General features: G+C 37.2%; 1 protein-coding gene across 1 annotated transcript; it reads right to left on the reverse strand.

Annotated features, from left to right (window-relative positions):
• Nucleotides 1–4220: 4220 nt before the first annotated feature.
• Nucleotides 4221–14734, reverse strand: LOC129282845 (synaptotagmin-7-like). The gene is made up of 7 exons (XM_054918704.2): nt 14703–14734; nt 12823–12937; nt 11003–11142; nt 9948–10066; nt 6697–6866; nt 6118–6232; nt 4221–4630 (listed from the first exon to the last, which is right to left on the reverse strand). The coding sequence occupies exons 1-7, from the start codon at nt 14732–14734 to the stop codon at nt 4320–4322; spliced, it is 1002 nt and encodes a 333-aa protein (XP_054774679.2). The 3' UTR covers nt 4221–4319.
• Nucleotides 14735–15426: the final 692 nt, after the last annotated feature.

Raw genomic sequence — 15426 nt, forward strand, 5'->3', positions numbered from 1 at the left:
AAAAAAAATCATTATTTGGAGCACCACACTATTCTTCAAAGTCATTAACATCCAAAATATAAACTTTTTACTATTCTAATGGAAATAAAATACTCCTCAACAGCACTATATTGCAGCAAATTTCAAAGCAATGACACCATTTAAGTCAAATCTTTGACTATTAAACAGAAATAATAATAAAAGTGGAGCTGGGGGCAAGTTTGCCCCCCCCCCTAAATGCTTAAAAGAGCCCAGCAAATTAAATACAGTCCCAGAATATCTGCATAATACTATAATATTAAAGTTTTAGCATTCAGAAAACCTGCACTCTCTTATCTTTTCTTATGGCTAAACCCACTTGGTCAACTAGCAGAAGGTATACATGTAATTCTTGGATTGGTTATCAAACACCATCATGATTAAACCAACTTTGGTCTACTAGCAGATGGTCTAATTTTCAGCTCACTTAACACCATCATGGCTAAACCTATTTGACCTACTATACATGTACATTGGTGACACAACATTTGCTCATGCGACGATTGCTCCGGTCTTAATAACTCAGAGGGCAAAGGATTAGAATTAGGAGTGCAATATCGTTTTTGGTTCAGAATAATGTTAATATTATTAGGATTAGAGTTTATTTGGTTCTGGAGGTTAGGTTTTATGTTTTGCTTAAAGGCATATGCTAACGTTGTAGACATGTAATTTAAAAAATATCAAAGGAGAGATGAAATATGTACATGAATGCCTTTCTGTCAACCTAAAAACTCTAAAACAAAAAAAAATCGAAAGAAATCCTTTCGATATACGTTATAATTGATGGTTTTGTGTAATTTCTATTGTGCCGATAATAATATAACACATAAGTGTATGGATGAAATTAAGATGGTATTTCCGGTCACTTTATATTTCACTTTTTTGAAGCACTTAATAATGATTTTCGGAAGCAATTTTTTCTGGGCTTCATTTTTGTAACATATCACAGGTGCAGGTGACAAGTGGGACCTTGCAGCTCAGATTTTTTAAAGTCAAATCAATGTTAGCAAATACCTTTAATGTGCGGAGCAATTATCGCCGGAGCAAATGTTATGGAACCTGTACATTTGGTCTAATTACCATTTGGTCCAACCATAACTTGGCCTTTAAACTCACTAGGTCTAATTCTCATTTAGTGTAATTCCCAGATGGTTCTTGTTTACATTTCTTCCAGGTGGGTGTTTCATAAAGCTGTTCGTAAGATAAGAGCGACTTTAAGAACGACTGGTGATCCTTTCTTTTGGTAAATGGTATACTCAATTGGCGATGGTTTAGCACGTAAGAAAGGTTCACCAGTCGTTCTTAAAGTCGCTCTTAACTTACGAACAGCTTTATGAAACGGCCCCCAGGTATTATGTTGCATTATGTCCAACAAAATATGTTTCATAAACAGTCAATAATATAGAACAGTTTTTAATAATAACACCTACGGGTGGGTGTTCCATAAAGCTGTTTGTAAGTTAAAGTGATTGGTTAACATTGGTTTGACTTAAAAAAATCTGAGCTAGAAGGTCACACTTGTCACTCGTGTCTGTGATATGTTACAAAAATGAAGCCCAGAAAAAATTGCGTTCGAAAATCATTATTTAGTGCTTCAAAAATTGAAATATAAAGTGACCGAAAAACACCATCTTAATTTCATCCCATACACTTATGTGTAATACTTAAGCGTCTATAAGACACATATTTACAAAATTGGGGTTTGCCTTGTAGTTTTAGCTTTTCATTCTCAATAATGGTTGTTTTCAGGGTTTATTAGTTCTAATACATGCACTTGTACACATGTTACATCTTGGTTTGAGAATTTTTTAAATCGGCTGCTCACAAAGTTGAACAATACCTTTAAGAACGACTTTAAGAACTACTGGTGAACCTTTCTTTTGTGCAAAATAATCACCAATGAACATTTAATGGTGAATATCATTTACCACACGAAAAGATCACCAGTCGTTCTTAACCCTTTGAACCCTGAATTATTAGGGGCGGTGGTGACCTATACCCTGAATTATTTGCACATATCGACCACATTCACCAACTCCCATGATTCGAGATCCAACGGCATCTTCCCCCCGCTAGTACCCGGACCGAGCCAGCTGACGTTGTTTACCTTCTCGTAGACCTACAGTGTAGTCTACAAACAGAAATATCAACTTTAGTGTCTGTTTTGGGCTCAAAATCACTGTTTTCACCATAGTCAGATATACCAATTGCTTCCCCTTAGTAAGCACGTGACTCGCCGCGTATTACACCGTGTGTTACCACACACACGACACGAGCAACCATGAAAAAGTGGCATATTTGAGCCATTTTTTATGCTAAATCCTTTCGAAATCATCGCCAACATTGACTGAAATGATCGACTAAATATTCCTATACGTACTAGAAAGATGACGTCATTTTGAAAAGATCACCTGACATTTAGAATCCATGTTCCTGAAGTCACATGGCTGTAGGCCGGTATTCCGGCCTATCGGGTATATGTGCGTTTACTGGTGGGCCGGTATTCCGGCCTATCGGGTTCAAAGGGTTAAAGTCGTTTTTCACTTACCAACAGCTTTAAAAAATGCCCCCCAGGTCTCTAAGCATGAGGAATCAGGTTAGAATCGTAGATCAAACGTCAAAACATTAAATATACATTGTAAGGATCAAAGAATATTAAACGAAGATTGAACCTAACATAGGGCCTTTTTATATGCGAATCTTGAATCAGCATTGTTGATGATTGCAATTCGTCTTTAGAATTAGCGGACATTTCACACGCTCACTTGAAAACCGTGATTTGAATTTGAATTTCCGAGCGAAGGCGGCATGTGTCCTTGGTGACTTGTCAATCAAAGCACTGCATCGCAAATATAAACTACGATGAGTGCATGGCAATTGTATTATCTACGGAAGTGCTTGAAAGGTCACATAAGCTCCGCCCCCAAAAGATGTATTGGAGGTCAAGCCTTTCACACGCAAATTCGTACCGTAATTTGAGTGAAACTTAACTGGAATTCACCTCCGGACTAGAATATGAATTCGTGATTGTGATTAGCGTTTGTGATTCTAATCATGTTCTAGTTTGGATTCACACGTGCTACAAATCCGTCATTTGCCTTATTTTTCACGGGAATCATCATTCAAATCACAATTTTTTTACCGTGTGAAAGGGTGGTTAGGAAAACATTCAGAAAGAGGTGGGTTTTTAACTGTACTTTGAATTATCATAAAGACTATGTGGTGCAAGACCAAGTGAATGGAAGAGAAAACGGGTAAAGCCATACCGTAAATAAGACGAAATGGTTCATTTCCTAATATTTGAGCAGTATGTTGCATTATGGATAATAGGAAAGCATGACAGTACAGAGCACTAACACGGAATGTTTAGTATAACATTATATCATAGAAAACCGAATCATTAAATGATTCACCAATAAAATATATAGATCATACATGTATCTAATCTTTTAGCTTTCACATAATCTATGAACTATAATTATCTATTCATATACATATGATTGCTTTGTTTTATTAATAAGCATATGCATGATACTGCATATAGCATCATCAAGGCATATTGAGTCTTGTGCATCTCTACATCTTTGGGTTATACATGATGAGGGCGCTGTGACAGTAAGCTTAGCGATTGATTGCACAGTTGATTTCTTTGATTACTACTACAATCATCAACGTGCAATCTAGCGATCAAACCACCTGTACAATCGGTCGCTACGCTTTATGTTACCGGACCCTGAGGAGACGAGAGGGATCATGGCGATGGGAAATTCTTTTCTGCGAGAATCTTGGAAGGCTGTCCGCTGCTGAGGTATAATGATATTCCCAGGCATTTTATGGATTATTGCCACCCTTCACACGGGTGATGACATGCAGGAACCAGGAGAAATGCAATGCATCTCGTCGTGGGTTGGTAGTACGGATGGTCGTCCTGTGGAGCAAGATGCCATCAAGAATTGAAGTCAATGAAAGTGTAGAAAGAGAAAGATGAGAGTACACAATAATGATGTCTTATTGTATGCATGTACCATGATCACAAAATCCTCGGCCGTACATGCCCTTTTATCACACCAGGAAACATAAGCACGGACACCAACTAAATGACGATGCATACTTTTACAAAACTCTGAGATGTAAATCATGAGTTCCATCTCAGAATACTACGCACTTCCCCATCCCCCACACTTCCGCTAGAACCTGAAAACGGGGGTCGGACAGTTGGCTTGAAATCTACGGTCGGATAAATGCACATGTGTTGAAAGTACCAACTCGACATCGAAAACGCCGCGGCGACGGCGCTATCATCAATTAACCCCTTTTAGCACATGCCATTTGGCAATATTAGTCCGCGGCTTGCTCATCATCTCATTCCAGTGGCTCATTTCGGCCGGTGACGTCCGCGCGCCGAGAAGGATCCCGCCGATCATATCGTTCTTTGAGAGGCGGTCCTTGTCCAGGACCGAAACGACGAAGGTCGTGTCACGTATCCTATCGAGCGGGATGTTAAAGACGAAGGACTCGTTATAGACTGGATTGAGCGTGTGGTACTTGATGACTGTTTTCTTCTTCTCAACGCGCTTGTCCTTGTGCATGTGCCAGATTTTCACGTACGGATCTGCGGAAGAGAGATAAAAAATTAGTTGATTTTCTGATTTTGCAAACATATGATTTGTTAATCATGCAATATAATGTAATTTCATATTTGATGTACATGTATTAACCAAGATATACACAATAGTGCCTGCTTTTCATATATAGATCTAGTAAGACCTATGAAGAAGATCTATTTATAATTTCAGATCATGTTTTAAACAAACATTTAAAAAAATCAATGAATTTAAGATATGATAATACTGGTTTTGATTCTGACAAGATATTCCTCCCCCTCCTTCCTGTGATATTTTTGGCAGCTAAATTTTAAATATATTATCATTGATGTGGAAGAGGTCCATCGTGGTGAAGGATTGAGTAGAAGAAATAAACAGTTGTCTCACACTGTATCGAACATAGTTGGAGAGCCATTGTCATTGTTCATCATCGTCATTGTTTTCGCACTGACCTGACTTGATTCATCGTCATTATCATCATCATCGTCATCATCATGATCATCATGATCATTGTCATCATCGTCATCATCATCGTCATCAACATCATCATTCTCATCATCGTCATTGTTTTAGCACTGATCTGACTTGATTCATGATCATCATTAGCCTAGAGGACTCTGTGATGATATTTTTTAATGATTTGATATTGATATTACATCACGGAGCCTAGACACGCGTATGGGACTGTGCCTGGTGAACTATCAAAACAAGAAGGGAATTCCCTTCATATTTAATATTGGAACTACCGATCCTATTTTTAACTTAACTTTTTTTCATACCTTTATACACCTTATGAATATAAAGGTATGACCATTTCGAAAAAGAAAATAAAAAATTAGAGGTTTCTTACCAGACAAATGTCGTGTATCCATTTGTAAACACTGCAAATACAATAGGCTTGATCCTTGAACTGCTTTGATGAGCTATGTCACAAAGTGCCATTTTGAAGAGCAATTCATAGATTAAAATTAATATTTTTACATAATACAAATTGAATATTGATTGTAAAGAATTATTATAAGAATAATAATTTACAATCAATATTCAAATATTATGATTTCATAAATAATTTTAATCTATGAATTGTTCTTCAAAACGGCACTTCGTAACATAGCTCATCCAAGCTACGTCATATCAAAGCGGTTCAAGGGTCAAGCCTATTGTATTTGCAGTGTTTACAAATGGATACACGACATTTGTCTGGTAAGAAACCCCTAATTTTTTATTTTCGTTTTTGAAATGGTCATACCTTTATATTCATAAGGTGTATAAAGGTATGAAAAAAAGTTTAGTTAAAAATAGGATCGGTAGTTCCAATATTAAATATGAAGAGAATTCCCTTCTTGTTTTGATAGTTCACTAGGCACAGTCCCATATACCCGTCTAGGCTCTGTGATGTAATATCAATATCAAAATCATAAAAAATATCATCACAGAGTCCTCTAGGCTAGATCATCAGTGTCATTTTCTACACTGACATGACTAGGTACTATACCTGATTTTCCTGTAATATCTTTGGCAGCTAAATTTTGACACTTGAGGACTGTAATCGTAATCCTTCCGGCTGTAGGTGCATAGCACAATGACACCAGTAAACTCCCGAGTTTACCCTACAAAAGGCAAGAAGAGAATAAATTTATGACAAAAAGAGAGTAAATGATAACTTTGTCCCAATTAAGGTATTCATTCTTCTATTGGCAATTAAATCTGGTGACACGACATTTGCTCCTGTGGCAATTGCTCCGGGCTTAATTTTGTCTAAGATGTAGGGTTAGGGTTGCAATAGACTTCATTCCATAGGCTCAATGTATTATTCCCCTAAAACCAAGGGCTCTGATTTTACTTTGATTCTTATTCTGTTATATATTTGCATAGGTGGTGCTGATTACTAAAATTCTGATTATTTTCACAATTTTACTCATTCATAGACCTACATTTTGATTAAAAGGAATTTGGTAACGAATGGACAGTCATGTAAGAGTTATATAAAGAAAATGCTCTTTATCTTGCCCCATTAATGCCACCTACCCCCTTGTCAATTTATCATTATCCCTGTAACAAATCGCTGACTTACTGATGACTTTTTACTTGGCGTGAGTGCCCTCCAGTACAATTTTTCGTGTGTCAAGTCGACCTCGGCGAGTGGCAAGTTGATCTCCCCGATCGGGTCGTTTCTACTAAAGCGATCGTAGTCCAGCACCTGCAGATGCAGAACACGCTCTTGTATTTTGCTGTATGGATAACCTGCCAGAAGATTGAATAATATTTTTACAATAATTCAGCGATCCATGCATATTTCGTCGGTCGTCATCCGAACCGTCGTATCACACATACCACGGTGCAAACCCATTTCAGAGAAAATCCACTTCAAACTTTACTATAATTTTCACACTTAGTTCCCCAGCCTTACAACATATTCATTGCTAGAAAAATACATGGTCGGAAAGATCAAGAAAATTGCTTGACATTGGTATCTTTATTTTGACACAAAACTGATGATCCAAGAAAATATCGCGAAAGAGCTTCATGGACATGTTTGTAATTTCGGTTTCGACCGGCTTAGACTTTCCCTGTACAAAAACGCCATAAGGTAAAAGCGATACGTTTGACTGACCGCGATTTCAATGCGCGCGCTCAGTCATGCGTCGTATTGCTTTTCATGTGCAAAGTCAATGCAGTGCCCAGTGCCGATACCACGGATTGGCTGACCGCGCGCATTGAAATCGTGGTCAGTCAAAATGTTGTATCGCTCTCTTACAGTACACGTTTCAAATGGGATTTGCGCATTTTATCAAAAATTTGTATGGCATCGCTGTGAAAATCCTCTGTCTCAGAAAATAAAATAAATTGCTGCCTAGAAATTTAGTTATGAATAGTGTAACACACGTACTTTCATTTTATGCAAAAATCACAAAATCAAATTTTTGACCAAAATTGACTGATACGATGGTTCATTATAGGCAGACAAATTGGATTATGAATGTTTGTGCACATTCCTTTTCCAACATTTTCCTTTTTTCTGCTTTCATTAAACCAACTTTTTTTATCAGGGTGAACTTTCTCATTGAAATTGAAAATCAATTTCCAAGTTCAGGGACACTCATTTGAAAAGGTGTTTCATCATCATCCAGCACATTCCTAAACGAGCCAAACATGCTCGATAATGGAATGACAAAACGTTATTTAAACAGTGTATTGACACTCTGACATAGATAGCAGTCAAGCATAGCTATTCACAAATGAGATTCATTTTCGATAAAAATAGAATATTTCCATCAACACCACCCCCATCAAGTAGCTGGGTCATTAAGACGCTAATATGCTTGTGTACCATAACAACACGCGTACACAGGCAAACTTCACGGTCTGAATAAGCAGTGAAGTGTGAAGTTATAGGGGAAAATACTGATTAATTTTTTTCAATTAAAGGGATAATGTAGCTGTAGGAAAGAGTACTAGGGACATGGGGAATAATAACAACAATAATAATGATAATAACAATAATAATAATAATATTAATAATAATAACAATAATAATGATGATAACAATAATAATAATAATAATAATAACAATAATAATGATGATAACAATAATAATAATAATATTAATAATAATAATAATAACAATAATAATGATGATAACAATAATAATAATATTAATAATAATAACAATAATAATGATGATAATAATAACCATTATAATGATAAAAATAATATTAATAATGAAAAATAATAATAATAATTAGGCATTTGTATAGCGCCATCTATCTAGAAACAATCTATTCTGAGGCGCATTGTTATCATTATTATTACCTCGGCTTTACCTCGAGCTGCCTTTCAGCGCTCAGTGCATTCAAGGAAGTAACCCTGCCAGGTACCCATTCACCTCACCTGGGTTGAGTGCACCAGGATTCACCAGGAAATGAATAGGACAGAACAAATTTTGAATTTTGAAGAGTTACTATTTGCCATCAATATGTGCTCCCTCGTGTTTGACCAAGAAGATCAGATATATTTCTGAGTGATTCAATCACTACATGATATATGCACATTTAAGGTAAGATAATCTAACAACATGTTAAAATATTTCTCAACTTTAATCATCTGGAAACAAAAAGTACAGTTTATCCCCCTCTCATCCAGCTATCCCACTTCTCTGTCTCTCACTCTTTCTCCTTCATTCTCTCCCTCTTCCTCTCTTTCTCCATATCTGTCCACATCTCTCTTTCCCTCTTTCTCCATCTCTTTCCCTCTTTCTCCATCTCTTTCCACCTCTCTACCTCTTTCCCCCTCTTCCTCCTTTTCTCCCTTTGTCTCACCCCTCTCTCATTTCCTCACTGCCCCTTTCTCTTCCACTCTCCTCTCTCTATCTCCCTTTCTGCTCCGTTCTATTTACACTCACCCCACCAGCAGCAAAGCACCTTTAAATTGAAAAGGTGTTCGGAAATATTTTGCTTCTTCTCCTGGAAAGCAATTGCCATCCCCCAGTCCACTGAAGTGTGACGTTGGACTAATTGAAAAAATATTCCCTCATTATGATTAAATCAATAACGAAGAGACAGAATGGGACTCCCGAGAGTGATAGTCTAGGCCGCAGACCTTGTATAGAACCCTTGAATAATTTCTGTCCAAGCGTCACTCATGTAGACTGTTGTATTAATAAGGTTCAACCTTTATTTCTTGTGATATATGCTTCAGTGAAACCAGGGGACATGTCATGAAATGACGTGCCGGACATGTTATCCAACAAACTCTGTAATACATGAATAACTAACAGTTACCATAGTAACATTGCTTCTCAGCCAATCAAAATCAATGAAAGTTGTCAGATACGACAACTTGTTGGACAAAAGATGTTGATGAAATGCTCCCCAGGGCCAAGTTACACGAATTGCTTTGCAATCAATCGCATATCTCATCAAACATTTCTATTTGGTTGCTAGACCATCTTTTAAATGGAATAAGTAGGCAGCAATGACCTAAAATTGGGCATTTTATTTCGTTGGCACCCAGATAAAAAAAAGGCAAACATGGCCCGCCCCTAATGCTCTTTAATCACAACACATACATTGTAGCTACCCCCCCCCTGCCCCCTACATAAAATTAACCCATAACAATGGCCATCTGATGAATAATAACAATACATTTGTCTTTTCCATTTTGATTAAATGATGAAAATTGTTGTCCTGAGAAAGAATCATTGTAAACCAATAAATAGAAATGGCCAATCAAACCTGCCGCATATGCATTCTACTCAAAACAATGACCAGCGACCAATACAAAAATTGCTTTCATATTACTAGCAAATTATTATCCTGGACTTACCTTCAAAATGAAAAGATTCATTCCAAATAGGATTGAGGTTTTTCCTCTTCACTTTGGTCTCCATTTTGACTTTTTTGTCTGGCAGAAGCATGATTTTAACAAAAGGATCACTTGTTCCGCTAGAATTGAAAAACAGAAAATAATAGAGAAATAATATAAGGGTAAATTAGGAATCAAAAAGATAAAATGAGTGCACATATTGAAATAATTTCAAAGAAGCATTATTCTTTTTTAACTGGCAGGAGCATGATTTTGACAAACAGATCACTTTGCAAAAATTCATAAAGAGATATTCAAAATAAAGTAAACTGAATTATTTACATGTATACAGAGCATTCTATAAAGTCTGTGTGTACATGATGAAAAAGTTCAAAAAATTAGTTCCATAGGGAAATAATTTTCAAACATCTTTTTTCTAATCTGGCAAGAGCATGATTTTGAAGACCCTAGAATTCATTTATAAAGAGAAAATCAAAGATAAGTAAAATACATTATTGAACGCACGAAATGACACAATGAAATAAGTTCAAAGAAGAAGTTACAAAGGAAATATTTGCCGACCTTAATTTCACAAAACAGTTATATGCACATCCTGGTCGGTATGCAAATGAGGAGACTGATGACGACATCCACTCACTATTTCTTTTGTATTTTATTATATGAAATATTATAATTTTCTCTTCATTGTCAAGTGAAACAACGATTAATTCCTCCCTGAACACGTAAAATTAGCATTAGTCCTTATTGTCAAAACTGTAAAAAATGAAATATTGTATAATTCAAACAATAAGAAACACAAGAAACAGTGAGTGATGGACATCATCGACAATCTCATTTGCATGTCACTGAGTTGTGCATATCACTGTTTTGTGAAAAATAAGCGAAACTTTAAAATGCCATAACTTTCTTATTTCACATCCGATTTTGATGAAATTTTCAGCGCTATGCTAGTTTGCTTTTTCTCTATTTATTCAAATCCACATTTTTCTGGGATGGACTTGATCTTTAACAAAACAAGAAAAAGTGTGAGAGTGTGGAATAATCTGAACGTTTACCTGAAATCTTTGGCAGGAAGATGATTTGCTTTGACGATCCGCAGCACCAGTGTTTGATCGGGAAAGTCATACATGAGGGAGAACTGGATCTTTCCTAGCTCTTCCCCGAACTGAAAGGAATCGTCATCTAAGCCTTGAGCCTGAGGAGGAAGGAAGAAGAAGAAGCAGAAGAAGAAGAAGAAGAAAAAAAAAAAAAAAAAAGAGAACAAGAAGGAGAGAACAGAAAAACATGTCAATTAGAAATGTCAAAAATGTAGTATTGTCGAAAGGCTACACATGTCCCTCGTATGTGATATGCGTATCTGCGCAATGGATTTCAAAGAAGACAGACAACAACTATAATCTTTACATTTCCAATACATTTATCTATAAAAAAAATCTGAGTCAAAATGGTAGAATGATAAAACATTCTCGGCAATTTTTGTACAGGGCTCAAAACACAGTCTCACTCATCATAACTATGTGTAAAATGAATAGGGAAAGAAATAATAAATGTTTACGAGAGCAGTGGACAGAATACTTCATGAGGTGAATAGATAATATCATCTTTCACCAAATGATGATATTTTTTTAGATTAATAAGAAACAATATCACTGTCACTTTTCAGGATTTTAAAGTAGAACTACATTTTAAATCTTTAGTTCAATTCTAAGTCAAGAAAAAAATACAGGAATATTAATTGGTTGAAAATCTTCTAAATTTTGAACCTACCAGAAGCAGAGAGCAAAAAGACAAATATTTAGGGATTGCAGCCTGCATTTGAGAAGCAATGCTGCCCTCTAGTGTCATACATTATGAAGGCGCACAAAAAGAGTTTATAATACAGGTAAACCCCCATATCAAGTCAAATATTTTTACCCAAGTTGCAGCAATACTGTTAGAACAGATTATACATTTATGTATCTTCTAGATCAATTTCTTCCAAATCAAACATATTTATCTTTCCAAGAGATTAAACTTCAGCACAGTTTACTGTTTTTTTTGCCTATAACTTCAGTTTGGCTTGCTCTGGATGTGTTTAGGGAAGTTGAATAGACAAACAAAATTGATTACAAAATCATCTATAGATAGGCAGGGGGGGGGGGTTAGGGAGATGGTGTCATTGAGGGGTGATATGAACTTATTGAGAATATTCACATAGATAGGGCTCAAGGGGGGATGGTATCATATAGGGGTGATATGAATCATTCGGGGGTGTGAGTGGTCACAAATAAAAAAGATCTGAAAAAAGCTGAAACTTGTAGAAAAAGTCTGAAATAGAAAGAGCTCCCATACTTTTTGTACAGAGGAAAGCCAAAAATAAGCTAAAATTAAGCTGAAAATCAAAACGAAAAAAAATCTGAAATCAGATAAAAATCTGAACTCTCACACCCCTGATCATTTTGAGAATACTGACATAGATAGGGGGCAAGGGGGGGGGGGATAGGGGGATGGTGTCATTGAGGGGTGATATGAATCATATTGAGAATACTCACAACGCCTACATGTATGTTATGTACTATTGAAGAACCTATAAATAGAAGTGCCAGCTGTAATGTACATATAATGTACTGTACATGCTCCCGAGCAATCTACATACCGTCCAATGACAATAGAACAATAGATGGATACCTGAATGGAATACCTTTGACTATAGAAAGAATGTCTCTTCTCTGAACTCCCATGCCACTTCACTACCTTGCAGCAAAGCAGAGAGCGCCTCCCAAAACTCACAGGTAAAGCCTTCGTGTTCATGTGTACTTGAGAATGAGATATAACAGGGAGGGGGTAGGGGATGGTGCCATTGACGAGTAATATAAATCATATTGAGAATACTCACAACGCCTATGGCTTCGGCTTGGCCATTACTGTTTCCGAGTTGCTGACTCTGGCCAAGCTTGCTAGGATCAGGCTGGACGTGCTCCACGCCAACTTTGGGTTTCGGCCTTTCAAACCTGTGAGAATGAAAAAAAATGAATTAAAAGATGATGAACATTTTGATATGTTAATGATCAACCTTGCTTATCAATGGCATTCCTGACGAGAATACAGAATGTAAATGTCGGTGACATATGACATTTGCTCCTGCGACTATTGCTCTGGTCTGAACAGAGGGCATAGGATTTAAAGCTAGGATTGTAATAGAGTTTTTGGTTCAGAATAATGTATAGATAAGATAAAGGGTTTATTTAGTCATGGAGGTTAGGTTTTATGTTTGGCTTAACTTGCAGATTTTCCATCGCAGCAATTGTCGCCAGAGGAAATGTCATGGGACCCGAAAAGTCATTCCGTGTGTATGGTTAAGACAAGTACTGCAGGTACATGGAGGTATTTGATGTTGAGCGAGAGGTGGGGTAAAGCTTGGGAGAGAGAACAGGGATGAGAGAAGGGGCTCAGGGAAGAAGTAGAGAGAGAAAGGAAAGAGGGAGAAAGAGATCATCGAGAGAAAAAGAGGAAGAAGGGGTAGAAGGAGGGAGAAACAGAGACAGATGCAAAATGGGAGAGAGAAACAGAGATAGAGACATGAGAGAAGAGGAGGGGGGGTGCAGAACAAGGGTAAAACTATGAAACTGCAGGGAGGGGGGGGGGGGCAAAGTGAAACATATATACAGAACGATACATCACCATATGAGATGGACAGATATTGGAGAAAGGGGGGAGGGGAGAAAGAATTACCAAAATGTAAAAGGATAAAAGAGAGCTATTAAACTGGCAAAACTTCAATATTTTTATAGGCGGTGCTGCACCATCCCGAGTTTGCTCAATCTCAAGATTTTAGCCCGATCGGTCCTCTTCGCGATTAATCTCAAGATTCAAGAAACCCCGTCTCCACCATCGCAAGAAGAGCGATTCCTGCTCGAGCGAGGCATCGATGCATTATGGTCTGACGCCGTGAATAAATAATCCCGAGTGCGTCTGCACCTACGAATTAGCGCGATAATTCGTAAAATAGCGTGCTATTTTGCAAATAATCCCAAGTTGACTTGGGATTGCAATCTCAAGATTAATCCTACGAACTAGCGCGATAATTGCGTCTCCATTGCAAATAATCTTGAGATTGTTCAGATCGGGATAATTTGCCGGATCAGAAAAAGCGCGCTAATTCGGAAACTCAGGATGGTGCAGACGGCCCTATATTGATAAGAAAACTAAATAAGTAAAGCACTCCATCTCTGCCTGAGGGGGTTAACCACTATCATCCTCTACGCCATTCTGTTTCAAGCCTACATTTTCAGGGTGGTTTGCCAGAGGCCGAAATGGAAATTCGCCGACCGACCGCTGCCTCCATCTGACAGCCCGCGCCAAATCCCTCCTCATTAATTACCCATAATTGTCACTTTGCAGGGGAATATTGCTGCTAAAAACCTCTCCATCATGTCAAAATACATTTGCCCCCAGGACTGGGAAATGGCCATGAGTGCTTACACAAAGGCTTCAAAGCTCTATTGACCAAAAAGAGCCAATATTTGCTTTGCATTGTGAGCTTTAGTCGTAACCATGGAAATCCATAGACGATTGGTCCTACACTAAAGGTTTGATTACTGGATAATACATGAATTCTATGATCTTTTAAAGGTGTTGGGATATAATTGAACCACTTGAAAGAGAGACGTTATCAACAGAGCCCTAATGGAAGAAAAGTTATTTCTTCGTACAATAAAACAAGAAGAAGAGATCTGAGCATCAATCACAAATGCCAATCGACACTATAATTCATACAAACGTCCATTGCGCTCAGATTCCGCTGCCATTTCTGTCATTGTAAAAGATATTACAAAACTCATATTTTACATCACTTGAATTACAAGCTCCACTATATTACAATGGAATAAATGGGTTCATCAACTTCTTGAATGCCGTCTACGCCATGAATAGACAAAGCTCAAAATAAAGACAACTGAAACAAAAAGAAAACCATTTTAAGATACTTAGATAATACTTAAACTACAGCATGAGTTGATTGTTCATGAATGTAGCAGCACTTTATAATTAAATGTTATTATGCTGACTTAAAGTAACATCATTCAGACAACCGCAGTGTTTAGAATAGTAGCTGTAGAAAAAAAGAGACAACTTTCACAAAGCTGAACCATGTAAAAACAAAAGACCATCAAACTGTGATTTCATGCATGTTTAGCCCCCCCCCCCCCACCTCGACTTTCAAAATTTGAACCGCAGCCCTTGATCACCATAGCTCTCATTATACCATCAAACCTCATAATTGGAAATGAGGCCAACATATTACCAACCACTAAACAATGCCCATCACACGCTCCATCTATTTTGCACGACACAAGGTACCTTGGCTGGTTGGCTAATTAACGAAGGGTGACGAAGACCGTGATATCGTTTGTTTGCCTTAAAAGAACGTTATTACATGAATCAAGCCTGTTTACCGGTTACACCTCTTCTGTTCTGAGTGAAAGAAAATTGTTTGAACTCA

Source organism: Lytechinus pictus, unplaced genomic scaffold, assembly GCF_037042905.1.
Source record: "Lytechinus pictus isolate F3 Inbred unplaced genomic scaffold, Lp3.0 scaffold_20, whole genome shotgun sequence".
Lineage (NCBI taxonomy): Eukaryota > Metazoa > Echinodermata > Echinoidea > Temnopleuroida > Toxopneustidae > Lytechinus > Lytechinus pictus.